This window comes from Betta splendens, chromosome 19, assembly GCF_900634795.4.
Source record: "Betta splendens chromosome 19, fBetSpl5.4, whole genome shotgun sequence".
NCBI classification, from domain to species: domain Eukaryota; kingdom Metazoa; phylum Chordata; class Actinopteri; order Anabantiformes; family Osphronemidae; genus Betta; species Betta splendens.
The window spans coordinates 11,695,959-11,720,325 of record NC_040898.2 but is presented as its reverse complement, the minus strand read 5'-3'; the positions used below and the strand labels follow the sequence as shown (position 1 = coordinate 11,720,325).

At 45.8% G+C, this 24,367-nt stretch overlaps 2 protein-coding genes across 8 annotated transcripts; one reads left to right on the top strand and one right to left on the bottom strand.

Moving 5' to 3' along the window:
- Positions 1 to 50: 50 nt before the first annotated feature.
- On the top strand, positions 51 to 1,328 carry LOC114845993 (dual specificity phosphatase 29-like). Of its 2 annotated transcripts, none has more exons than XM_029134648.3 (4): positions 51 to 197; positions 358 to 546; positions 628 to 851; positions 941 to 1,328. In XM_029134648.3, the coding sequence occupies exons 1-4, from the start codon at positions 190 to 192 to the stop codon at positions 1,192 to 1,194; spliced, it is 675 nt and encodes a 224-aa protein (XP_028990481.1). In that variant the 5' UTR covers positions 51 to 189; the 3' UTR covers positions 1,195 to 1,328. The 2 variants fall into 2 exon arrangements, with proteins under 2 accessions (XP_028990481.1, XP_028990482.1); XM_029134649.3 differs by having other exon boundaries at positions 53 to 197; positions 354 to 546.
- On the bottom strand, positions 1,229 to 23,032 carry kat6b (K(lysine) acetyltransferase 6B). 6 transcript variants are annotated; one of them, XM_029134637.3, is made up of 17 exons: positions 22,591 to 23,032; positions 19,722 to 20,581; positions 15,981 to 16,089; positions 14,281 to 14,396; positions 13,972 to 14,053; positions 13,341 to 13,470; positions 12,180 to 13,141; positions 10,938 to 11,059; positions 10,464 to 10,573; positions 10,202 to 10,343; positions 9,905 to 10,066; positions 9,400 to 9,493; positions 7,639 to 7,870; positions 7,215 to 7,374; positions 6,521 to 6,793; positions 5,396 to 5,672; positions 1,229 to 5,308 (listed from the first exon to the last, which is right to left on the bottom strand). In XM_029134637.3, exons 2-17 carry the CDS (start codon positions 20,337 to 20,339, stop codon positions 2,496 to 2,498), a joined length of 6,402 nt encoding a protein of 2,133 aa, XP_028990470.1. In that variant the 5' UTR covers positions 20,340 to 20,581; positions 22,591 to 23,032; the 3' UTR covers positions 1,229 to 2,495. The 6 variants fall into 6 exon arrangements, with proteins under 6 accessions (XP_028990470.1, XP_028990472.1, XP_028990475.1 ...); XM_029134639.3 differs by having other exon boundaries at positions 22,616 to 23,032; XM_029134642.3 differs by lacking the exon at positions 22,591 to 23,032 and adding an exon at positions 22,374 to 22,547.
- Between the last annotated feature and the right edge of the window lie 1,335 nt (positions 23,033 to 24,367).

Below are 24,367 nucleotides of genomic sequence, written 5' to 3'. Positions count from 1 at the left end.
GCGTGGCAGCGAAGGTCACAGCCCCCCCCTAAAAATAAATACGCCCTGCATTTGATGCCCCGTCACAGAGCGGTTACACAATCCGCGCCCCGGCTCGAGTTCGCCTGAACACGGCTTCAAGGAGCGCTTCGCAACCAGCTGGCGGAATGATGACAACAGCACTTTCCGGGGGGAAAACAAAGAGCTTCAATGTATCGGTGAGCGGTTGTGGGGGACGCACCTGCTTAGCTGAGAGAGAGAGAGAGAGAGAGGGCGAGAGAGAGAGAGAGGGCGAGAGAGAGAGAGAGGGCGAGAGAGAGAGGGCGAGAGTGGTGTTTCTTTTCCCCCTTAAGCTAATAAATCATGTGTGAAAGGAAGCCACAGTGACAAAATGGCCTCTCACAAGTCAAAGACTGGCACCGTGATGAACGTTACAAAGGCGGCATCGGCACCGGCGCATGAATACGTCACACCTGGAGGATACGAGCTGGAGAAAATCCTCCACCGAGGGAGTGTGGCCTACGCTCCCGTCAACGAGGTGTGGCCCAACGTCTACATAGGAGACGAGTGAGTAAACAAGCATGGACTTATTAAGGTGGATGGAATGATGGTGGATTATTGATGGTGGAGGACGGGACCTTTTTGCAGACAGACTGCGAAGAACAAGCACAGCCTGCAGAGGTTGGGCGTTACTCACGTCCTGAACGCAGCGGAGGGAACGTGGAACAACGTGGACACCGGCGCCGGCTACTACGGCGACATGGGCATCGTCTACTACGGGGTGGTGGCGGAGGACGTCGCGACCTTTGACCTCAGCCAGCACTTCTATGCCGCCGCTCGCTTCATCGAGGCGACGCTGAGCAACCGGCAGAGTAAGACCACAGTTAAAGGGCCATTCCGCCAGTTGCATGCATGAATAAAAGGAAAGAATCTGACAGAATGTGACTGATTGCGCCTCCAGACAAGCTGCTGGTCCACTGCGTGATGGGGAGGAGTCGCTCGGCCACGCTCTTCCTCGCCTTCCTCATGATCTGCGAGAAGATGACGCTGGTCGAGGCCATAGAGAGCGTGAAGAGGCGCAGGCGCATCATCCCCAACTGGGGCTTCCTCAAACAGCTGAGGGAGCTGGACATGCAGCTGCTGGAGGAGAGGGAGGGACTGAGACGAGAGGAAGCAGCCGCCCGCGTTAGCGCCACTCCGTCACTGACCTGTTAGCGCCTCGTTCAAATCAAAGGAGAACAATCACGTACATGGTCAATCATAATTTATTCTTATGCTAAAATGTACAGCATTTTAAATGACTGACAAAAGGAGAAAAGTCATAAATACAAGAATGTCATTCTGTCCGACTTTTGTGCACATAGCCAGGTATTTCCCCCCTGTTCTCACCAGCAATGCTGTACAGGTACAAAGGCTACAAAAAGAGCAATATAAACAAAAACACAAGTACAAGTTGCGTTTTACATGCAATCCATTAGCTTAGTTTGGTCTATTCACAGGCTGTATTCTTCTACACTTCAGTAAAATATAAATCCAACATTTTATAAAGATAGAAAACAAATCTACAGATGGAATGAAAACGTAGCTTTAAAGGCATTATGTAAAATATCAACTTTGGACTAAATTTATACTTTCTTTATTGTTATTCATCGCTATAATCATTTAGTTCTTTTAAATTCTGCCACACTTCTGGACCGTTTGAAATGTTTTAGAATTTTTCAGGGTACAAACACTGAGATATGCTTTGTTATTTTGACAGAAATCAGTCTGCTTTATTAAACAGAAAGCTGCCTCAAGGAGATCTGTTACAAAAGACTTCAGAATTATACATAGATAGCAATAAAACCTCTCAAACCAAACATAAAACAGGACTAGGTTTACATTTTTTTACATTATTAGAATTAACAAAATATAGTTTCCTCTTTCTCCCTGTGGAGAGGCCAGATATCTTTAAAATGGCTTGCTATTAAGCACAACACTTGTACAGTACTACTCAATGCACTGTCACTAACAGAGACTGAAGCATGCTAGTTGTCACTTTACAAAATAAGTACAATAATTTAAATATACAAAGGCATGAGTATAGTACAAACTAATTGTCAGCACTGTTAGACAGGTACAAACAGCCACTAACTCCACTTGTAGCAGGCACATTAAATGGCTTCATTTGAGGCTGCTACACAACTGCAAGACCACTGATGAAATCTCTACCTCTGAGCTCTGAACCTACCTGCTCTAAAGACACATTAGAGACGCTACCACTAATTAAATAGATTTTCATCGTAATCGATCGATGTAAGGCTTCCCATCTGGACAAACAAAAATACTTTTCAACATTAGCTTCAATGTTCACTCGCTGCTGAGGAGTTTTTGCATTCTTCCCAAGTGCTGCTGCTGCTGGTTTTTAAGTCATAGAACGATAAGAAAAAGGACACAACGCAAGAGAGGGACACAAGGCCAGATCAGTGCATCTCTAGACGGGCGACAATGCACGCGCGAAGGACCAGCTCAGTCAGTTACCGCCTGATGAAAGGCGCTTTCAGGGACTGCTTGGACATGCCTGTGTTCATGTAACCATGGTGACCAGCTGGAGTATACACCATGTTGCCATGTGGTGGAGCCTGCATGGGCTGCTGGGGGTATGGCTGTGTTCCCATCATGCCCATCTGCATAGAGTACTGGGTTGACTGGTTCATATAGGCATGGTTGCCATGGTAGCCACTGTTCATCATGGGCTGGCTCATGCCGTAGCCGCCGAGGGAGGTCATGTTCATGGAGTTGACGTTGTAGGCCGGGGCCGGCATGATGTTCACGCTCATGTTCATGCGAGGCATGGCGGCCAGCGTCCTGGACGGCGCCTGCATGGCCACGGCCTGCGGCTGCCGGGCGTACATCTGCTGCTGGTGGTGCGACAGCGGGGCCGACTTGGCGCGGGCCGAGATGTGAGTCTTGGAGGCCATTTGGGGCTGGATCTGCTGCGAGGGCGGGATGCCCATGTTGCGCTGCAGCATCATGGGCGGGGAGTTGAGGGTCGGCGGTGGGGTCATGGTGGCCTGCACCTGCGGGTTGGGGACTCTGTGGGGGGTCTGGGACAGCGAGACCAGGCTGGAGTGCTGTGAGGAGAGCGAAGGTGTGTTTGCATACGATGTGATGGGATGAGAGGCAGTGTGGTTGAAAGGCAGCGAGTGCGGGTGGTCTATGAATGTGTTGGTGAACTGCTGCAGTTTAGCCAGACTCAGGCCTGACGACTGGGAGTAGTGCCCGCCGCCGTACTCCCCCTGGTGGTTGAGCCTCTCGAAGAGCGCAAAGTTTGTGTTGCCAGATTCAGCGATGTCTGTCAGCTGCATGGTGGTGGTGAAGTTGGTGGGTATGGCGCACTGTGCCAGCGGCTGCTGCTGGCCGTGCTGACTGTGTTGATTGTGAAGGCTATGCTGAGTGTGCTGATTGTGCTGGCTGAGCTGATTGTGCTGCAGGTGGTGATTGTGGTGGTGACTATGCGGGTTGTGGGGATTGTGTTGACTGTGCTGGCTTAGCTGATTGTGTGGACCGTGCTGATTGTGTTGGCTGTGCTGATTGTGTGGGCCGTGCCTGCTGTGAGAGTTGTGTTGGCTGTGCTGGCCGCGCTGGCTGTGCTGACTGTGCTGGCTGTTGCTGGGAGGCCTCTCTACCACCACACAGCCCTGTGGCGACTTGACGTTGCAGTGCGGCGGCGAGCTCAGGCTGTTCTGCTGAATCATCCCACAGCTGCCGGGGTTGACGGCAGCCATTTGCTGGCTCACGGCGCAGCTGCTCTGGGCCAGGCCACTGGGGGGAATGGTGCCATAGGAGCAGCTGTTCTGGGTGGGGCCTGCCCCACAGATGCTGCCCCCCATGGTGGAGTCATAGCTGCTGGGATTCTCGTAGTTCTCCGTGGTGCTCTCGATGCTGCCCAGATCACTGAAGCCGCTGTCCACCACTTGCTGCGAGTGGTCCGACACCGATGGCACATCCATCATGGGGCTCGTCTCCATGTTGTGGAGCGAGGGCACTGAGATGGCACTGTGGTCGGGGCTTATCTGAGTGTAGCCGCTCTCCAGGATGGAGACCGCCGGGCTGCTGACGGAGCGAACCGACTGACTCGGATGAGACTGCGCGGAGGACAGTGGACTGCTGTGGTCTGACTGGGGGCAGTCCTCCAGAGAGGTGAGCTGGGGGCTCTGGGCGACACGGGTGTAGGCCTGCAGGCTCCTGCAGGGCTCCTGGCTCTCCACACAGTCCTGGAAAACGTTTTCCCGCTCCGTCTCCTGTGTCAGGGATTGAACAGCTTGCGCCGTCTCCGAGTCGATCTCCGTGCAGACTGGGGCATCTTCCCTCTGCACGGGACTAAGCGTCTGCCTCTCTGCAGGCTGGGGAGCCACGTGACCTGGACAAGGACTGGGAGCACTGTCTTCCTCTGACTCAGAGTCCAGAGCGTTATCAGATTCTGCGGCTGCTACCGAAGCAACTGCTTCTGCTTTAGGTGGTGGTGCTGCTACTGTTGTTTCTGTGACAGCCTCTTGGAGGTTTTCTGTGACAGCAGCCGGTTTCTCTTCACAAGATGTCACAGTAGAAACCTGCTGACACAACTCAGACTCGTTGCTTTCTTTTGGATCTAAAAAAGACGAGGTGCGTTCAGGTACTTCCTTTGAGTTCTGCTCCAGTTCCACTTTGCTGCCGTCCGGTTCTCCTGCCTTGCCGTGACTGTCATCCTCATCGTCTGCATCTTGATCCTCAATCTGAGTCCTCTGCTCGTCCTCCTCTTCATCGTCCTCATTGTCATTCTCTAGTGACAGAGCGCTTTCTGTGACGTGTTTCACATCTTTGGCTCGGGAGTCCTGCTCGTTCTCACTCTCTTGGTGGTCATCTTCAGGCGGCATGGAGAGATCCCCTCTGTCCTCTGGTCTTGGTGACGTGGCGCCTGGGGAGGCAGCAGCCGAGCCTATCGGAGAAGCCATCGGTGATTCCTCTGGGGAACTTGACTTCTGGGAGCCATGGTCTGTGGGACTAGGGGGCTCTGTGGGGAGCCTCTCTTGCATCATTCCGACACTAGAAGTCCCTCTGGCTGCTGTGCTGCCCGTGTCTGCAGTGACAAAAGCCTGGTCTTGTTTCCCTTTCACATCCCCCGTCTGAATATGATGCTGCTCAGCTTCCATGGGGGTTTCAGGAGGTGTGTAGAGATTGAGCTTAAATCCCATCTTTCGCTCATTCTTCAGCCTCCATTTAGGAGGACCGCGTTTGACTCCTTTGGGCCATCCTTTCTTCCGCTTCACTGGGCGGGTTCTACTGGGTCTCTTAGAGAGGGCATCAGCTCCTAGATATGAAAAATAAATAATGAGAGCTAGAACAATCTAATATGCTATTATGTTGTAGGAAAAAAATATCATGGTGGTGCTAATACCTTCATTCCAGTGTTGAAGATTGTCTTTGTGTGCATTTTTCTCCAGCCTCGGGCGACCTCTTCGCCGCTTCATTGGTATAATCGGTGGCCTTTCCTCCTCCTCTTCCTCCATCTCACCCACTCTGCAGGTGCGCTCCAGCAGGGGCATGGGCCGCTCGTCCTCAGAGTTGTCAAACGGCTCGTTCAGCACCTCAGTCGTCTCAGAGATGGTTTCTGTCGTTACGCTGCTGTTTATTCTCTTTCTCTTACGCCCTCTCTTTTTGAGCACAATGGTTCTCTGCAAACACAAAAGAACAACAACCCCCGCCGTCAGAGTGGTGAAGTTATGTAAAGCGGAAAACTAGGGCAGTAGGTGGATGACCTCCATGAGGATATAGCAGAGATCCATTCAGGGTTTCATGCTAAGTGTAAAATGTTAAACCCACACTGAGACTAAATGTTTGAGCGATGAAGCCTGGTGTGGAAAACCACAAATGAGGCCAGCAGAGCAAGCAGAAACCACAGTCTACATTTTACATTCTCCAGTTGTTTCCCACTGTCTGCTTGCGACTCAACCACTCTCCTCTCTGAAACCCTTCACAAGAAGAATGTGAAATCAATACTGTAACTAATGCCCCACAAAACCCCAACAGCCTCTGTCATCCCTTTCTGGTTTCCAAGCTGTATTTGTTTAAAAAGGTCTCCCTAACGTCACGCAGCCCGTTGTAATATTATCTTAAACACAAGGGGGCAGTGCCATCTAGTCAGAACAGATGTGGGAAGCACAGAGGAGGGCAGTAAATTAACCATGACGACTGACAATAGTACAAGGTTTAGCCTGCACAGTCTCGACACCAGCAGAGAAAACACAATCTATTATCTACAGTACAGCTGCAGGCTGCACACAAGGAGACTCCAGATGATAGGAGGAAGCCATTGAACCCTTCACTGCATTCATGAATATTTATGGTCTCACTTAAGTACACAACATGGTCATTAATGAAGGGAAATATTTGAGGATATGCATTTGATTCTACCTTTTCCCACAATAAATGTTCAGATAATCAATGAGATAATCCTAGTTAATGCCCCCATGGAAAAAAGCTGACAAAAACAAAACCATGATACATAACAAAATAATGTCACCTTTCTCTTGGCGGCGAGCATTGCATGGGCTTTTGTCAGGATGCAGGATGAGCCATCCGAGGCATCGGAGTCGCCGTCGTCATCGGCTTCGTCATCGCTCACTTCCTTGGACGGCAGAATGCGCCGTGTCCACGACGGCGCCGGGCGCCGCTCATAGGTCCTGTAGGGAACCTTGCAGTGGACCTTGGTGAGAGGTTGCCTGTTACTGTGAGTCATCATGTAGCTCTCCCTCTCCTTCTCCCAGCAACTGGCCTGCTCCTTCAGCCGCTCAGCCTGGTAATTAAACAGACAAGATGCATTATCTCTGGGAGAAGCACACACACAGCTCCAACATCTGAGCAGTGACGCTAATGGGAAAACAAGGGATTGAAATTAACATCATGACAAATGAATCACTGCAAATTTCTCCTAATAATAAGAGCGGCATCCTGATTGGACGTCTGCCCGTCATGGAAGTACATTTCCGTTGAGCAAGCATGGAGAGATTGCATTTCATGGAATATTCAGCTCTATCAATTATGTAGTGAACAGATTTAGGCCAATTTTGCACAACATTAGATGCCTGCTGACAGTGAGAATGACTTTCCCATTAATGGCCTCTATTTGAACTCCCCAGCTAATCAAACAAACATTGGAACACAGCATTTCAGGCAAATGTAAACAAATTACTAGTGACTGCTGGAAAAACACCTACATCCATCTCTGCCTCCCTTTCCTCTTCAGACAGCACGGCACTGAAGCCAGAGGGAGGTGTCCAGCGCAGGGCATCGGGGTCCACCGTGTTCTGACGTGGGTTCGCTCTCAGTCTCTCCACGTGCCTCTGAATCTGTCGCTCTCTTCTGATTAGCACAATCCTGAGTCACAGTGAGAGAAGCCCATGAGTTCATTCCCACAGTAGAATGAGGCAAGGTGATGTGTGGTTAAATATGAGCACAAAGATGAGCTCCTTGGTACAGCAGGTGCTCAAATGTCCTTGGGGTGCTTAACCTGACTTACTTCTGTCAATATTCAGCTGCATTAATGGATATGCTGTTAAAAATACCAGCTGGCCTGGATAAGTCAGACAGCATACATAAGCGGCAGCACGGGCTGAAGGAGACTGCGGCTCGGAAACTGACCTGCCATCCTGTCTGTCAATCATGCCGAGCTGCTGGAGAGTAGCGGCAATGTCATGTGGACACATCCCAGTGGCCCTGCTTATTCCTTTAACACTGATGTGTTTATCTGGGTGCTTATAAAGGTACTCCAGTATGACACTTTTCCAATATGCCAGGTAGGATAAGCGACCCAGATCTGACAGTGGCTTCTCCGGGGAGCCGGCTTGTCCTTCTTGCCTGGTGAGAAGGTAACCTAAAAAGACACGATTCAAACAAAAACAAAATGCTTTAGTCAAGCTAAAGGCTGCTGCTGGGTTATTTTAGACTGCAATTCAATCCCTGCAGCCCCTCCCTTATGGATTACATATTCATGCCTGGGTGTCACACTGAACCCTGGTTGGGATTTCACCTTCAAACACTATAAAGGGAGGCAAGTAAATCAGTTTTCCTCTCCTTCAAATTCTGTCAAAAGCAATGATACATGCTGGCAAGGGCAACAAAGGCAGTTTAAAAGAGGGAGTAAGGGGGAAAGAAAGCGACAAAGCGAAGCTGAGAAGCAGCTGGATGTCACTGCTCACAAGAGACTGCACTCAGGAGAGATAACGAACAAGAAAAAAATCTAATACTAATATGTATCTGTGCGTAATTAGTTTTATAGCGACCCTATCAAGGGTCATCCATTATGAGCGGCATGAAATTAATTAATGCCTTTTAATGTGCACCCACTACCGAGAACCAAACAAGCTAATCTAATCACCAAACAGTGAACGCACAATATTCCAGTAATCATGACAATATTCATTACTAAAGCTAAGAGGAGCCTGTGATAACAAACACTTAGCGATGAATATATTCAGCTAAATTAATTGAAAAAGTCATCTTTTATTCGGTGTCATTTTACAAGTATATAATCATTAATAAACCAGAATAAAAGAGCTACTGTAAGTCCTTTGAATTATGATCTGAAAGAGAATTTTTCACACAAGCACTCACTAACGCTATGCTCCCAGCTACCTGAGACAAAGTGTTTCTCTAATACGTTCCAATATAACAGAAAATCTTAATCTAAACAACTTCCAGCTCCAAAGCTACATTTTCCAATAAAGCCTTCAAAGAGCTCAGAACTCAGCTGTGTTCAATCTCCCTTAATCCCTGTCTTTGTTATCAGCACACTCTCAATATCACAGATCCTCTTGCATCTCTGTGTCTGAATGGCTCCCAAAGTGAACAGGAAATCAAATGCTCCATTACCGCCCGCCCTCCCTGCACCGGCTCCTTTTTCTCCATCTCTTCACACATAGTCTCCCAGACACAACTCCTAAAAAATAATAAAATGCCTATAATGACAAAAAAACCTGCCTGCCTAAACACAGAAATCCACTCAAGGCAGCAACTGTTTTCATAAGTGGACCGTAAGGCTTTAAATATTGTATGTGTTGCATTTACTGGACTAAAGCAAAAAAGCTGCATCTACACCTCATCACGAGTCAAGGAGAGAGAATTGCAGGCATTTTCCATGGAAGAAAAGCTCTTCAGGCGATGCTTAGGTGAAATACTATTGGCCATCAAATAATGTATGCAGCTAGAATGTAGTGTTTCTAGCTCCTAATCTTCTGCGATTGCTTAAGCACAGTACATGAATGCTCTTGATTAGGCCACTTCAAACCTTATCCAAATAACAGCACCTTGCCACAAGCTATAAATTCACTCCTTAATCCGAAACTGTTTGTAAAGACCAATGAAAAAAAACTCCAGTGGTCTAAAAAGCATTAAGAAACTTACTGAAATCAATAAGGAACCTTCCAAATCCTTGCCTTTGGTACTGAGGCATGATCATTATGCAGGAGACATTGTACTTCTGCTGGCAAAGCTTTTCCTGGGGGAAGGAGAAACAGATCAAGTATGTCAGAGCTCTGCTGAAGCTGGCAATTTACTGCACCTGCCATTGTCCTTGTCGAAAGCTGTGCACGGTGCACGGTGCACGGCGCATGCACGTACGTACGCACGCACGCACGCACACACGGAGCAGTGGGTTTTCACTGAAAAGTATCACCCTGGTCTGAACCAGTGCACTATTTGAATAATAGTTTCAAGATATAGACTGACCATCAATACAGACATAAGGATTACCACTTACATTTATGAAAAACAGTAATACTCAAAATAAATTAAATCTGTGGAACAGAGATGGACAAATTACAGAAAGGCCTCTCTGTATCAGTATCACCGCTCAAAAATGATGTGCGGTATTCCTTCATTTGCCATGTAATCACTGTGTAATTCTTACCTTGGAGAAATAGCCCACAAGATGACAGCCTTTCTCATCATTCTTCGTAAGTATGTAGAAGAGGAAAGGCTCCACATCATAATACAAGGTCTTGTGATCCAGGAAAAGCTTGGCTAACAGGCAGAGGTTTTGGCAGAATAGTTTGCTGACATTTCCATCAACCTAAACACAGAATAAAAAGAGCATGAGGACACTGTTCAAGCAGTTCCCATTTTGTCTCTCCTCCTCCTAGAACCCATTCAGTGGAATCTCATGCAGCATACAGTTATTGCTTTTTTGCAGTAAAGGGAGGCTGACCTCAAACACGGAAAGGTTGTCCTTTCTGTAGATTTCATTGGCTGGCGGGTGGAACCAGCCACACTTCTTTGTGTGCCTCTGGAGAATGTTTTTGCTTCTCATGTACTTCAGACAGAACTCACACAGATAAAGCTTTTGTAATCTAGTGAAGACAAGGGGAGAGCTGTGGTTTGTACTTGAAGGTTTTATAAATGACACTACTATAAACCATACAGAGAAACTCCAGCACCATAGCAACTGAAAGATGTAAAATAAACAATACCTTGAATATTCAGGAGGATAAGGTGACGAGTACCACGTCTGAATCTCATACTTCCCAAATTCAATGACAGCGGGACATCGCATCGAGTCTGTGTTCAGAGATCCAGTTCTCTGTAAGAAAGATTCAACAAAAGGCAAACTGATAAATATTGCGACCCAGATAATTCAATGTTACAGTGTCTCTTATCGCTGGTTCATGCAAATCTTAAATCAAGATTATGCTTCAACTACTTGTGTGGAAATTACCACCGCGAATAAAATTTGTCGCTAATACTAAATTAAGTACCTAAAAAGACTCAAATATAAATATGCAGGACCCAGATATTTTTACAAAACGAGCAAAGCGAGCAAGAAAAAAAAAGAATGAAGGAATTTCAGTTTGTTATTGAGTAAATCAACCTTAACCTTGTATTAAAACTATATTAATAATGTCAATCAACACAGTTAAAACTGAAATCCTAGTCATTTTTCTTACCTGTGCTGCAAGTTCCTGCACGTGTGTGAATGTCTCAATGTCCTCTTCTGTGACATGGTCTCTCGACATGGCCACAAAGTCCATTTGGGCCTCCTGCTTCACACGAAGCTCCCGGTTGTGGCCTGTTGCAAGCACAACAACACAACATGGCCACATTAGACAGCATATCAACACAGACACTGTTTGAAGCAGCCGTGGCTGAATAATCTCATAAATGCATTCTATGCAAATGTGCTTATACTGTGAGTGCTGTTGCTGAGTCTGTTTGAGGCCGTGTCTCTGAGGAATTTCATAATGTATCATCTTTGCATGTTTATATGAAAATCCCTAATGTAATGAAGTGAAACTAAATCACTCTAATTGCATAACCGCTTTCATGTGCTTAGTCATCCACCAAGACAGTTTCCCATGAATTAAGAAGCAGATGCAGTGAAGGGAGCGAGTGTCGACATGAAAAGCAACTGATGTTGGTAAGCAGGCAGTAATTTTATGAAAGACATCAACACCATGACTTAACTATCAAAACAAAAACCCATTACAAGTGGAAGTGATGTGTCATTAACATATTTATGGAAATGTGATGCAGAGGTAAGCATTCTTTGTACACTGTGTTGTTTAGAACTGTTTAAAACATAGAGCCATTTGGTTTCTAGTGTGTTATTTCTTTAAACTATGACTTCACTCCTGAAGACAGTGAAATGCAAGGGTTGCTGCACCTGTGGCTATAATCATCATGTCAGCTGTGAGTCAACTTGGGTGTGTGAATCACTGGGTTATATATGTCTAATGACCACTGGAAGTGAGGTTGAGTGGAGACAGTGATTTTTAAGAGTAAGGGTGGGATGAGGAAGAGCACAGATGTGACTACAGCCTCTACTAGGTAGTGATCACAATGTGCGCGCTACTGCAGAGGGTCAAGGACAGAGCAAGGAGCAACATGAGGGAGTTAGTGGGCCATGCACTATGACAAAAGCCAACGGGCGAGAGGATGGATGCCACGTGAACTCCGCAGCCAAGTCAAAACGCAACGAAACTGGGTTAAAAAAAAAACTCAAAGAATACAAATTAGGTAGAAGATTAGTAGTCTGTTAGAATGTTGAGGGTGTCTTCTCAAAAGAAAAGATTAGCTCTACTCTGGAAAAACATAACTGCGAGTGTCAAGCTTTAAAAAATAAAAAATAAAAGAAGAAGCTTATAGGTGTAGAGACGCAGGTCTTGGCTGGAGTTTCGAGCCTTGCTTACCATGATTATTCTCAGGCTTAATTCTTCCGTCTGTCAAGTCTGCCTTTCCTGGTGAGGGGGCTCCCTTCTGAGGGCTCACTTTATATCTCAGCCTGCCTAGTGTCCTGTGCTTTTTAAGGAAGGGGTTTAGTTTGAAATGACTGACCATCTTAAAAGCGTGTCCTCTGGGCCGCCCCGGCCCAGCAGATGTGGAGTGCAACCTATTTTTATTAAACTCATTCTTTCCAAGGCGCTGGGGACCCGATTTGGATGCATGGGGCGAATCCTGCTTATGGTGCATGCGTTTAGGCGGTGCGTAGGAAGGTAGTCTCTTTTTCCGCGACTGTCCCTGAGTAGTATATATGTGAGAAAGTCCGTCAAAAAGTCCCTTAAGTTGGCTGCTATTGCAGAGACTACTCAGAGAAGGAACACTAGATTGGCTGGAAGAGCTTTGGGGTGAGTTAGCGGAGGTGGAGCTGCTGGACACCTGCGAGGGGGGGCTAAGTCCCGGCAATGTGGGAGCGGAAGGAAGTGCAGAGGACGAGGGCGTAATCTTTTGAGTGGAGCCAACAACGAAGGCAAATGACTCTGGTGGCTTGGACAGTTTGGGAGGACTCCTGTCTCTAGAGCCTAAATGCTTGGCAGGCAACTCTACGGGAAGAGCTCGCGAGCGACGGCCCACTGGGGAAGGGGTAAAGAATTTGGAAAGCCCATCAATAAGCCCTTTGGTTTTCTTGTTAACGGTGAGTGCAGCTGGGGTGGAGGTGGGCGTGAGGGAGGGAGTGGTGGTGGGGGTGGAAGTGGTGAATTGGGTGGCGTCGACCGCACAACGGGGGTCTGCAACAGCCAATCTGTCTCTGACGTCCTTCACAGATGCAGCATGACCAGATGAAGGTGTGGAACAGACGGTAATCTTTTGACCCCTACCAGGTGACCCCCTTCCTCCAAGTGCTACCATGGAGCCGTCACAACTGGTTACAGACCTGCAAAGACAAGAGCAACAGAGTCTGCTAATTGAAAGAGGGAAGATCCCAGATCAATGTCTATGTACCAAAAATTGACGTTTTAAGCCACAATGCTTTTGACAACATTTAGGATTAACACTAGTAAAACGATTTAAATTAAACCAGAGCTGAGTGTTATGGGAGTTAACACTGCACATAAAATGTTCTGCACACTCACATTCTTTGTTTGAGCTTATTTCTGGGCCTTCCGATTGGCTTTGCATATCGACGTTTGATCTGATCGGCTTTCTTGTGCAGCAGTTTCTTCCCATTCTCCTTGGGCCTGCAGACCTGACAGATCCAGGTTCCTGGAGTACGTCCAAACACAGAGGGTTCCATTTGGATGGGTTCATCAATTCAAAAGGACATAGAGTGCATTCATTTGAAACATTTCCTTTAATACAGAGAGCTGGCGAGGATCCCACCAGCTCACAATGACAATCAATTACTCAGCACAAAGCGAAAATCCATAAGAAAAACACTGGGTCAATTCTGTGTCCAGTGCAATAGACTTCGTGTCACTTTGTTGAGCAAAACTATGTGACTTGTATGAAAGGCCTGCCAAACATCCCACTACTGTATGTGCACCATCATTACAAGTCTCGCTGTAGGGTCAGTACTGTAATCCAGAGATAGCGAGATCTCCCCGGGGATGCTGGAATAATTTGATATCCATGCAAAGCTCCTAATGAGCCACCGCTGCCTCGCTGTGTGCTGAGTGACAGCCCCAAACGGCCGTCTGTGAAGAAAAGGCTTTGAATTGACAGCAGAGAGGGAAACAGAGGAGCCAGACAGTGTAAACACCTCACCTTTTGGCATTCTTGAAAGCGGCGGGTCGCAACATTCCATGTGAAAGCCCCGATCACATGAATCGCAGAATAGCATCTCATCCTGAAAAGGAGCAGCAGGCAAGTGTAAAGGATGTCCCGATTGCACACACGCAACACCCACCCGTCATTTAAAGTCTTTTGGAAATATAAGCCCAATTGTGCACAAGAGAGGCTTTACAAATCTGAGGGAAAAGGAGGAAATCCTCAGGGACGCACAAAATGGATCTACCTCCAAGCCAACAACACAGAAAATAGTGCGTCTTAAGATGTATGCAATATTATACTTACAGCATTTTTGCCCTGTATTCGACAGGAGCTGCAGGTTTTGCATTCAATACACTGCCACCGCAATCTCTTCACATTTGAGGTTAATTCAGGGGAAAACTTCAGACAGGATGGATGCCCTTGAGAGGTAATCAAAAATGCATTTTAGGATATCGTTATCAAAATTAACTGTGTCACTGAACATCAGGCTCTTTCTTTCCGCTCATTTGCACAGTAGAATTAAATATTAACATATTACATCACCAGGAATACAATGACGGGCCTGTTTGTCCGCAGTCCTTTCTGCCTCTGCCACAAGTTGTCTAAAAACACTATGATCAAACATCTGAGCTGCTAATTACAGATAATTTGATCCTAATGAGGCAGAAACAGTAGCAGCACTCATTTTAATGGAAGCAGATCCATGAAAGTCATGTAAAAGCTTGCCTTCTCCCTCACCCGGCTCCCTCTCATGGTTGTAAAACAGCTGTTTTACAGTGAGAGCACAATTTGTGTACACTACGAGCGGTTAATGAAAACCACCTCGACGCTACTTAGTCAAATTTGAGCTATAAAAATGTCACCAGGAGAACAATTCCTTACGGCATTTAAAATAATTGTTCAAACATAAATGACTCCTTGGCAGAGGTAATTTTATGGGGGTGGGGGTGGGGGGGGGGGCGTTCTGTCTGAAACAAAAGAACAATAAAGAAAATGCCACCAATCTGCGGCAGGGGAAAAGGGTTGATCTTTGATCCGCGGAGCCTGGTGTGCTCGGGAAGACGAATCTGAATTGAGTGAAAATGACTGGGGTGATTTTGGATTCTAATGGCCACTTATGGAGCATCTGCCGTTCTTCAGTCCACTGAGGGTTGCAAGCAATTTGGACCCCTTCAGCCACTCAATTTGAACATTGTTCTCTCAATAAATCCCTTAAAGGGAAGTGAAAAACGTAATATCTGGCTCAACAATGCTGGCAACCGCTGCTACCAGTATCAGGTTCATGATACATCACTATATGATATAAGAGATGTAAAGCTGTCAACAACCACAGAATGCACTATGACCTCTACTTAAGTTGCTTCTTGTTTGTTGTCATTGTTAAATAGTGCCGCTCTATGATCAGTTATATAGAAGTTATAAACCCTGGACCCTAAATTCACTGGTAAACTCAAACGTGTCACACCAGGTTTTATATACACTGAAATTCAGTCTCTGTCTGTGAGAAGTACAACACAGCATGGTGCTGCCGCCACCATACTTCTCCGTAGCTATGGTATTAACTAGGTGGTGTCTGCCAGGCGGCGCTTGGAGTTCTGTCCAGGGACTTAATTCTTTGTTTCATAAGACCCAGAAATTACTTTTTCATGCTCAATTTGGCCAAACATTTATCTCAAGGAAGAGTCCTGTTGCTTGCACACCTCTCTTTTTCACATTTATTGAGGCTGCTGTGCTCCTGGGAACAAACACAGCTTTGGAAAAGATTTGTCTTGGTGTTGCAGTGATATAAGGAGACTGTGAGGCCTTATACATAAAGGTGTTTAACCTTTTATACAATGTTCAGTCAATTCAGTTCTAATAAAATTCTGAAGCCACTTCCTGTCACGTCTTACCATTAGAGTCAGTTAAAAAAACAATTTCATTTTATTGCAGTGATAATGAAAACATTTCTTCCACCTTCTGTCCGTTATGGATGATCCAATTGGTGAATCGCTGCTACTTACCACTGCTCCCACAGTCTGCACAGGACAGCAGCTCTTCTGGCCGCTTGTCCCGATTTGACTCTTTCGTTCCAAGACAGAAACTGCATATTGGGATGGGGTCAACCCGGAGCTGGGTGGGAACACAAACAGAGACAAACTGTTTAAGAAACATAAATGGACACACACTGTGCATGTAGCCCTTGAAAGTCTGGTTGTTTCTGGCCAGTTTATCTGGTGAGGATTTTGGGGACCACTGTTGGCATATTGGTGGTTAAAAGAGAAAACCAGTGCGTGGATTTAACAACACTGAGAAACATGAACTGGAAGCATAAGCACAAAGAATGAAAAAAAGATTTGAGTTCTCACAGCCAAGAAATGAATAATAAATGAATCTCATCCTCAGAGATATGCTGCGTTTGAGATCTACTGTACCTCCTTTATCCATTACATATGAATGGTAAAGTGATCTTAGTAATCATAGTTTAAGGGCTTAATCCAATTCCTAAAGCTTGCACTCCAGTCTGAAAGGATTAACCAGCATGTAATCAAATTACCTCAATAATAAAACATACTTTCATTGTTACTGCCATGATCCAGTGTAAATGTTGCAAGTCTCAGAACAAACGCTCACTTATGAGATTATGGTTCAGTTGAGAAGAAATAAAATATGAGCTCAAGGTTTAAGAAGATTTCCCTATTGATCACTCAGAATAAAAAGAGGCTGCCTCACAGAGAGGACTCAGAAAGACTTGTGTCATCTCTTCAAGAAGCAGTTAGGCAAACTCAATCCAATCTTAGACTACAACGTACAATGCAAAACAAAAGACACTGTAATATGACTTTCATGGAGTGTCCCTTTAAATCTGAGATCATACACACAAGCTTCCAACAAACTGCCGCCTCTTTCCTGGTTAGGAGGAAGTTCTTAACGGAAAAAAATACTGGCGGGGTGTGACCATAAATAACCCACCTCATCATTGGTTTACACACTAAAGCCTTGTCAATTGACTGGGGCTTTGAAGGGCACTCTGGGGATGCTCATAATTAGTTCCTGGTTTCTATGACGCACTTCAGCATCCTGACCTCAACCAAATTTGCAACCTCCAAATCTTTATTGGTGCTGACCTACTCCTGACCTATGGCTGAATTAGACAAAATCGTGCTCTTCCCATTTGTCGACATAACACAAGACGGCAGCATCCTTACAATGGGTCACATCGTTCGCAGCGGAAAACACAGCAAACTGTGCTGCAGTGGGAATTTGGTCATGGTCCACGCGGCTGTATCAATTAGCTGTTACGATGAGGGGAAGCGGTTTGGTGCCACAACAACGATTACTCTATTTTTTAACCTGCCAGGTCAATATTTGAAAGCAGGCATTGGGAGTAGAAGCAGACTGCTGCTCACACAGCTGTGATCATGCACACAAAAATACCAAAATGTCACTTTGTGACCAGTGATTAGTAGTTTGAAATGCCTAGTTATTGGAATTATTTACCTTTCAATCGCACAATCACCATTTAATAAGTTAAATGATTTTTTAAACTATGATATCAAGCAATACATGGTTTATGCTTCTATAGCTTGTTGATTTCCTGGATTAATAGCAATTAATTATCTTAGAAACAAAAGCAGCTTACAGATTCTTAAACATGACATGTTTAACATGTTTGCGTTTAGCCTTTTGTTCCTGCCAAATGCAACAGCCGTGTGAAAACAATGCCTCTGTGTTGTTATCACTCACGAGCTATTACATCTTGTTTATATACAGAAAGCATGTGCATGTCACTCTATTATGTGTCCTGAAAAGCAAAAATCATTCTGTAAATATTGCTCAAGAGCTTTACAATTCATATTTTGGACTGATGAGAAGCAGAAAGAGGTGGAAGAATGGATATTAATGTAACGAGCTTAAAATTAACATGTCATCGGCGCAGCTTGTCCATAATATTGATGAAATGCAAAGTTGACAGGCGAGTTTTTAAATAATAGTCTTTACTTCATAACATAGTCTCCACTGACTGAGCTATAGAGTCTCCTCTGGATGAACTGGATGATTAATTTCAATCAGGAATATTCTTAGTCTTGGTGATTAAATCCAATCACACATCTGCACAGCACAGAAATAGGAAAATATGGTACAAACAGCTGAAGAGATGCTGATGATTTAGTTGGGGAGTCTAAATTAAGTGCATTACAGGAAATTATGCTGCTTCGAAAGAAAAGGTTGTCCTGAGTGAGGGGGTGGGGTCCTGTTACAACACTGCTGGTAGAGAGAGAGAGCTCAAGTGGTTGCATAACACAGCAGGGGAAAAAAACTCTCATTCCTTGCTTTTGTTCCTGCCAGAGTCTCTTCAGAATCTAATAAACTCTAAACCGAGCCTGCTCCTTTTGACCTTAAAGTATGTCTTTTTCCCCAACACATACACAATGGTTTTGACTCAACTGAGGCAATGAAGGATCATCCTTTGAGGCTAAGTGCAAACCTGGACTGGGCGAGGTGATGTCACCAGACCAGCAGCAATAGATTCGAAAGTTCCAAATGGAAAACAAGGGGCCGTCCTCAGCTATGAGAACTATCGCAGGACACAGTGTCTCTGAGTGGGGTTTAGTTTCACTTCTGGCCTGAGCACAGACGCAGTCACAGTTGTGGCTGCAGTATCAAGGTGTCACTTCCTGATTATTCACTATGAAACTTGTGGAGAGCAGGGCGATATCGGTGCTGCTCACCACTTCAGCTGCATAACTTCTGCATAAAGAATTAGACCGCAGTTTATCTTGATAAGCCCCAACACACGAAAGCGCAGAAAAGCCTTCACACCAAACTATCTAAATGACTGTAAGCGCCGCGTCAAGGCCACACAAAGACAAATACTTTCCATGACACACTTTCCTATGTGCGACAGTAATTAAATTGCAAAGAACGTACCTAGGTGCTGTCTCCTTACAAATATTTGTCTGCAGCATGCATTACAGCTAAGCACTAGAGGTGCTGAGACAAAATCTCTGCAAACTATACGCCACCCCAGAGGTGCCCAACGCAGCGGATACAATGCGACATGAAAGTTTGTTTATAAGGTTTTATTTCCTCTCTGTGGCACCTCACTTACCAAGGTCACAATAGCTGCATGTCGTCTGTCCCGCCGCACAAGCCTCATTTGTGAAGCACTAGTTTATGCTCATGAGCTTGCAAATGACCAATAATATATACAAAATCTGCTCGCTAATGCTCTGCAGCTCACAAGACAGCCAGCAACATCCCTTAAGGTCATTAGGGTAGAGTTACATAACCTGTGGGAAGGCTGCAGCACACTGCCTACCACACACTGTCAGCATGACTTTCTGATTATCCAAGCTCCCTTATTATGGAGACCAACAGAAACACAGGCCCAAAGGGATACGCTCTAGATGGCGTCGGTTCTGACCTGGCAAAGTGGACTGCAAACGATTACAACTACAGTCAAAAGATAGATCAGGCACTTAGTGGTGCTCTATACTCTCACCATTCCTCCTCTGTGCTAATATTGTGAATTGATCAGGTTCTACAACAGTCTTATCTACTAAAAATCAGGCTTTAGAGTAATGCATGTGCTAGGATTAAAGATCTAAACTAAGAACACATTAACAACAATGTATTCTTACTACACAGATATTTGGGACGTCTCCTATTGTGGTAACAACAGTTTGACAGGGAGAACAGCATGATGTGAAGGCGTGGGAACGAGGAGGCCAAGGTGTGCCTGGAGGTCAAGGTATGCGTACCTGTTCCCGTTCGTGAGGAAGCAGCGTCACTGACGACAGGACCAAGGGGGAAGCGTGCGGACACCTGGAACCCCTCCCCTCGGCGCCGCCAAGGCTCATCTTGTAACGCGGGCCGTTTTTGGACAACCTGCCATTGTTTACCGAGCGCTTGGCCGCCAGCCGCAACCTCTGCCTGAACGCACAGTTGTCAACAATATCTGAGAGGTCGTCCTGGTTCCTCAGATACCTCTCGATATTCTTGAGCGAGGAGCCGTGGGTATCATCCAGGCCCTCAATGGCCCTCTTAAGTATTTTATTCCAATCAATATGGCGAAGATCGCTTGAATTCCATATAGATTCCTTTGATGGCACGGATACGTTTGCAGGCGAGATTGATCCAACTCTCCCAGGAACTCCTGGATCCTTGTAAGAGGCGCTCCCCTTATTTGTAACCTTGAGAATGGAGCCATCGTGAACACTTAATTCCAACTGTTCAAGGACAGTCTTCCTGTCCAGTCCGTGCGACGTGGCCACCGCATGACAAATCCTCTCCTCCGAGGGCCGCTGCTTTTGCCTTTTGATTTTTTGTATTGCTTCAAGAATCCACTCCGTGTACAGAGGGTTCGCAAGTTTTACCATGGCTGAAGAATTAGATTCACAAAAACGCGATCCATACAGATTCCCACTCTCTGCAGCTGAAAACTGGGTACATCCACATCCTTCAATGGGGTCAAAAAGTTACGTTCCACTCTAGGATCCACATGTTTCTTCTCATTCCTGGGTGTCTGACATTGAACTTGAGGAAATCTTGGCACTAGTAAATTCCACAATGGTAGTTACCAGCTGACCTGAAGATTTAGATATCTAATCCGAGATTAAATCTAAAAAGGAAAAAAAGGAATGGATGGTTATAAATCAATTAACATAGCAAAGCAGAAGCTGGTGATTTCATCTTATTCACATTTTATAAATTAGCTTGAAGAAACTGTAATTACATAGGATAAGTCAGAGGAATGCAGGACTTTTAAGTTGTGCTAAAACATGAGAAGCAGATGGATAAAAAGAGATGCAGGAGCTGTCATGGCTGCTAAAGATGAGACTTAATCCACAGTCTGATAGTATAATCCACGCACAGCACCAGATGTCCGCATCAAAACAGAGTATTTTCGTAAAAGCAGTAAGTTTCTGCGCCGTGACAAGCAGCTAGAAACTTCTACTGCTTCCTGGAAAAGTATAAACAGTGTCGACGGCAGACGCATATTTTCGGTTTCAGATTGCAGCTCGACATAAAGTTAACATTTTATACCTTTAACGCGTCGTTTACAAAATGTCACCTCGAACGGTCCAAAACGCACGAAAAGCAGCGCGACGGCGCGCACGCGGAAAGTTTAACCGTTCGCCGTCCGCACGCGACTTTTGACAGCTCGACGTCCGCCGCGACGAACTGGTCGGCGCGAGCTCCGGCGACACAATCCACGTCCGCGCTCGTGACAGCTGCCGTCGGCCGCTCGAGTCACGTCCGCCGAGCGCCGCCGAGCCGCGTAGCGCGGGAACAAACCGGCAATAACTGTGTAACAAACCTGGAGTTGAGCACCGCTGAGTTGAGCTGGTAAATGACAGCGCTGCCAGTATTACTGATGTCACCTAAACAGTCGCCATTTTGTTACAATGTTGTAGTTTACATGAATCCGACATGACGCTGATTACAATCCAATGGAGTCTCATTAAACCGTACCTACACTAATGTGCCCTCCCCAGCAACTTCAATATTGGCTGTAAAGACAAGATCCGATTTCTGGTTTGATAAAGCACATGTCAATCTTTATGTATGAGCTCACTCTACGAGGCACGGCACTGGCTGTATGATCTGTCACTTCACTCAACTGACCCGCCTCTTAAGGTGCCTTCGGTGATGAATCGATCTCATTTACCTCCAACACTCGAATTATGTCAACTTACAGCAGTAGCCACGGCCACGCAAACTACCAGGTACTAAATACGTTAGAACACACACAAAGTGGCTGAGTGGTAATTAAGCGAGATTAATATTTAACCTCATTTGCAAAGCGCTTAACACCGGCCCACCTTTATTTAGATTCCTCCTTGAAACAGTTGGTTACACTTGAAAGTGATTTGGATCATTTTGGGCTTTAATTGGCTGTTTGTTAAATCTATCATTTGTTTGCATATAACCTGCAAAGGGCTCTAGCGCCGGCTTAAAGTGGAACGCGTTTAATTTTTAATAAATTCCAGGTAGCACATCCAACACTCCCGCAGGCTAAACGTGTCCGAGCTATCGCCTTTCCCCGTCTTCATCTCCCTCCCTTTTCATCCTTTCCCCGAGAAACGCCGCAGTTCCACGGATGTTTAACGTCCAAACAACGTGACGTTAAAAGTGGAGGCGATGAATAAATGTTGCGGAGGGGGGAGGAAAAAAGTGCGTTTTCCGCGCGCCGCGAGTCTCGCGGCGACGCCACGAAGGTCCCGCGCTGTGCGCCGCTATGATGGCATGACCTCTTTATCACCATTAACTATCAAATATCTCCAATGAGGAAAAACAGTGAGCCCTGCAGGGAAAACGTCGTCCACGGGGGAATACAAGTTAACGCGGCGGCTCCTCAATTACGGAGCGCTGGCGTTAATTTCCCGTCCACGGCTCCGCGCTTTTCCCACCTTATATTAGGAGCCGATCCACAGCCTGCACGCATTTTCGCACCGTTTTGTTAGACGTTAAACAAACCGACCCGCACGTATCTAATCCGCCGCCGCCGCCGTGGGCGAGAACGCGCAGCAAATTAACGCCAAGTTTCCATGCAAGGGTGAACATATAACTAGTGGCTACGCGAGGAGGCGGATGGGAGGAAAAAAAAAAAAAAACAGCATACGCTACCGTGAATATTTGCTGGTAGTTTTACCTCTTCAAGTTTTCCCCCCCTCGGATACTCCTCTTCATTATCGGGGAAACGTCGAAGGATGAACGAGCGGCGACATATCCGAGCGATTTCGTGGGATTTGATCTGTTACAACGAGGGCTGAGAAGCTTGCGCCGAGACATGGAGAGGACCTGATAACAACTAATTGAAAGGTTAATCTACATAGCAGCCTGTGACAAAGTGGTACCCTCCCCCTTCTTCTTCTTCCACTGTAGACATCCCTACTTCAGTGTAGTGCAGCGGACCGTCGCCCCTTTAGTGCGCTCCTACTATGATATTGTCAATTTGACTTTCTCGCCTCCATCATGTCCACTGATGAGCCGAGAGGAACATTTTTATACACTTCATCCGTTTGTGTATTGATGTAGACACGCTCGCAACCGCTGCCATTGAATCCCTGCGGGCTTTTTTTTTTTTTTTTTTTTAAATAGAACTTCCACTGATGTGCAGTGGATATGAGCCTCGCATGTGGCACAAACGCACAAATTAGGAGTTTAATTTTAAACGGTGCGATTTCATGACTGGCTAATATGACCCAGAGCAGTATGGGATAATATACAGTAACTCGCTAATCTGCTAATTAACTTCAGCACGCCCAAGGAAGAGCAGTGGTTGTCAGCAATAAAGTAGATCATTAAAATTTCACTCTTCACATTTGAGCCGCTCTCTCTCATTCACCAAACTCTTTAGCAGCGTTTCAAAAATGCCAAAAACGCTCATTTTTCATGCTGTAACACAGATGTAATTAGAGAGATAATTGGTAACTTCCCATCACAATATAAACACACACTGTAGTGTACAGACAGCTTGGGGAAAAAGCTTATATAAATATGTTTAATGTGTAATTTGATTTGCATTCATTTCCTTCACGGGTTAATAGTCTTGTCATTGTGCTCTCCTGTATCTTCACATGCACTTAGTACAAGTTCACCTGAATCAGTATTTTCTTTCTTTCTTGATTAAATCTACTGCCTGGTCATTATAATGCATTGTTATTGAGTCTTTATTTATTCTGGCCACCGTAAAACGTGTTAAACAGGTGCAATGCACATGAAGCGGGTCTGAGCGGAGCCACGTTAAAGCCTGGTGTGGTGATGGTGGTGGGAGGCTCCGAGCAGACCTGCCTGTGTCTGCTCATAATGAATGCCACCCTGGGCCCCAGCAGGTCCTTCACTGCTACATGGGTCCAGGGATAATTTGAATTGGAGCATGTGCCATTGCAATTCACCCATCCCCCCCTCGGCTCAGTCCTTGCCAACTGCCACACTGGTATTCACAAGCACTGCTGCCCATCTGCGGGGCAAAACACTGGCCAGGGCCCCAGTTCCTCCTTCACTGAACCCACCATTGAAGGCAACTATCACAAAGTCAAGTTTCCTTTTTTTTGCCTTATTTCATAACAATATATTTAACTCAAAAGAGTAAATGAAAAGATTTTGCAGACTTCTGCTACACAATAAAGCTGCAATTAAACATTTTGAAAAAGCCTCTGGCTCCCTCGCTGATCAAACACAGTGCAGCGTTGTAAAATGTAAATGAAATGCACAGATTTTATGCTTGTTTTTACGCCTCGCGCAGCCATTGAGCAACACAAAAGTTTACTAGGAAGAGCGAGAAAAGTATGTTTAGTCGTTTCCTTATTGTGGCAGGCTTTCTCATTACTTAATCATGGCTCCCTCTTTTTGTGTTTGTGTTTTGCCATCTGTCATCTTGAGAAGCAAATGAACCAGCTGC